General features: G+C 46.8%; 1 protein-coding gene across 1 annotated transcript in view; it reads left to right on the forward strand.

The window, feature by feature from the left end:
- The first annotated feature begins 399 nt into the window (after window positions 1–399).
- Window positions 400–2,038, forward strand: part of KAT2B (lysine acetyltransferase 2B) — a 99,929-nt gene continuing 98,290 nt past the window's right edge. Inside the window, exons 1-2 of the mRNA XM_029938770.1 lie at window positions 400–449; window positions 1,587–2,019. Coding sequence (XP_029794630.1) covers window positions 400–449; window positions 1,587–2,019 — 483 coding nt within the window. The remainder of the gene's footprint in view (window positions 450–1,586; window positions 2,020–2,038) is intronic.

The following is a 2,038-nucleotide window of genomic DNA, read 5'->3' on the forward strand; positions in this document are numbered from 1 at the left end:
TCTGAGATGGGGGAGGGGCAGAGATAGAGAGAAAGAGAGAGAGAATGCCAAGCATCCTCTGCACTGTCAGTACAGAGCTCACCTCAGGGCTGCAACTTTGGAACGGTGAGATCATGACCTGAGCCAAAATCAAGAGCCAGGCATCTAACCGATTAAGCCAACTGGGTGCCCCTCATCTTATTTTTCGATGCATCTCAAAGCAAGCTACAGATATCATGACAGTGCACCCTAAACTTTCAGTGTGAGCATCATTAACTAGACTTTAATATTTATAACGTTAAAAAATATTTGAGGGAAATCTATGTCCAGTGAAATGTGCAAATCTCACGCGGAGCATCCCGTAAGTTTGACAAACACCTACATGTGGAACCCCAACCTCCATTGACCGCTGCCAACATCATGTTAAACCTGGAGCAGCGGTTCACAGGCTTTAAGATTATCCTGCTGTGGTGAGAAAGGCAACTAATCTGTGAAACCTCAGTATAGTCAGAAGAGAGGAGAGAGGTAAGGACACCAAGCATGCAAGAAACTGTCTTGACCTGGCTGGAGTCTGCCATGTTCCCTTTTTACAGGCTGGACTCAAGTTGGGGGAGGCTATTTCCTTTTGTATTGTCTAATGTCACTGTCTAGATATACAAACTTTTTATTTTTCATTTTAACACATCACTTTAAAAGTCAAAAGAACACAGAGAATCTGGGATAAGAATAGAGAAAATTAACTGGAAAAAAACGGGATGGCAAGGAGAATGTTTCTAGAGAAAAGCACATTCCTTAAGGCATCTCTGGCTGAGAGCTACATGGCATGCAAAGAATTTAGTAATACGCACATTATGACCCATATTACATAAAAATTATGACTCATATGAAAGCACTGCACTTGTGAAGGGTCCTGAGGAACAGTGCTGGGTTTTTAAAACTGTTTTAGAATGGCCGACACAGGGTGCACAACTTTCAAATGAAAAACCGGAATGTGCACACCACCCTCATTGTCATCAACAATGAAAACGACAGTTTTCAACAATAGCTGAAAACGCTGAGTCGAGTTTTTTTTTATTATTGTTTTTAAGTGTAAGGCCAAAATCAACAGTCATTCTTTGGGATGCCGCTTACATTATTTTTCGTGGTTAGTATGAATGCTAGTGATACCAATTTCGAAAACTATGGAACATTATACAAAGAAAATAACGAGGTTATAATCCCATCGATGCAGAAATGAGCCCTGTTAACAAACTTTTTGTCTTCAAACTTTTCCCACCGCGAAGTTTTCATTTTGATAGTGCTCTTAGACAACCGTTCTTTTTTTTAACAACCAGCGCTTTTTAAGCATTAATTACAGAAAATACTGATTAACAGTCTTTTTTCTTTCTGTTTTTTTTTTTCTTTTTTTTGCTCTGGCAGATGAGATCCAGGAATTGCGATAGGAAGAAAGAGTTCTTATTTAAAAGAAAAAAAAGTTGACAGAAAACTATTTAAAAAGAGAAATAGACAACATTACGCCTTTATTTTGGTGAATTAGTAACAAAGAAAAGGATTAGCTTGGATGGGTTCTTTTCACAAATATTTTTTTTCCCTCTGGCTCCCGCTAGGGTGGAGGAAGTTGTCTCGGTTCCGAGAGTGTGGAATACAGTGGAAGAACAAACGACCGGGAGGCTCGGCCTCGTTGGGGGGAGAGGGGGTCGGCCGGGGAGGGGTGGGGGCTGCCGAGACGGAGGCGGCCAGCAGGTGCCTGGGCTCCAGCCCCCTACCCCCACCCTCACCCCCTCCCTCATCCTAACCCCGAGCCTGGCCTCGCCCCCTGGCGGGCGAGCGCTAGGTGCCGAGGAGCGGGGGTGGGGGGCGCAAACCCCGCAGGCAGCGGGAAAGAGGCCGAGGGGGGCACCGGGAGGTTGGCACCCGTCCGCACGCACCCTCCGGCCGCAGCCCCGGGAACATGTCCGCGGCCGGCGCGCGGAGCGGAGCCCCGGGGAGGAGAACCGGGGGAGGGCGTGTGCAGCCGCGGCGGCCGCAGCGGAGCCGCTAGTCCCCTCCCTCCTGGGGG

This window comes from Suricata suricatta, chromosome 5, assembly GCF_006229205.1.
Source record: "Suricata suricatta isolate VVHF042 chromosome 5, meerkat_22Aug2017_6uvM2_HiC, whole genome shotgun sequence".
In the NCBI taxonomy this organism is placed as follows: domain Eukaryota; kingdom Metazoa; phylum Chordata; class Mammalia; order Carnivora; family Herpestidae; genus Suricata; species Suricata suricatta.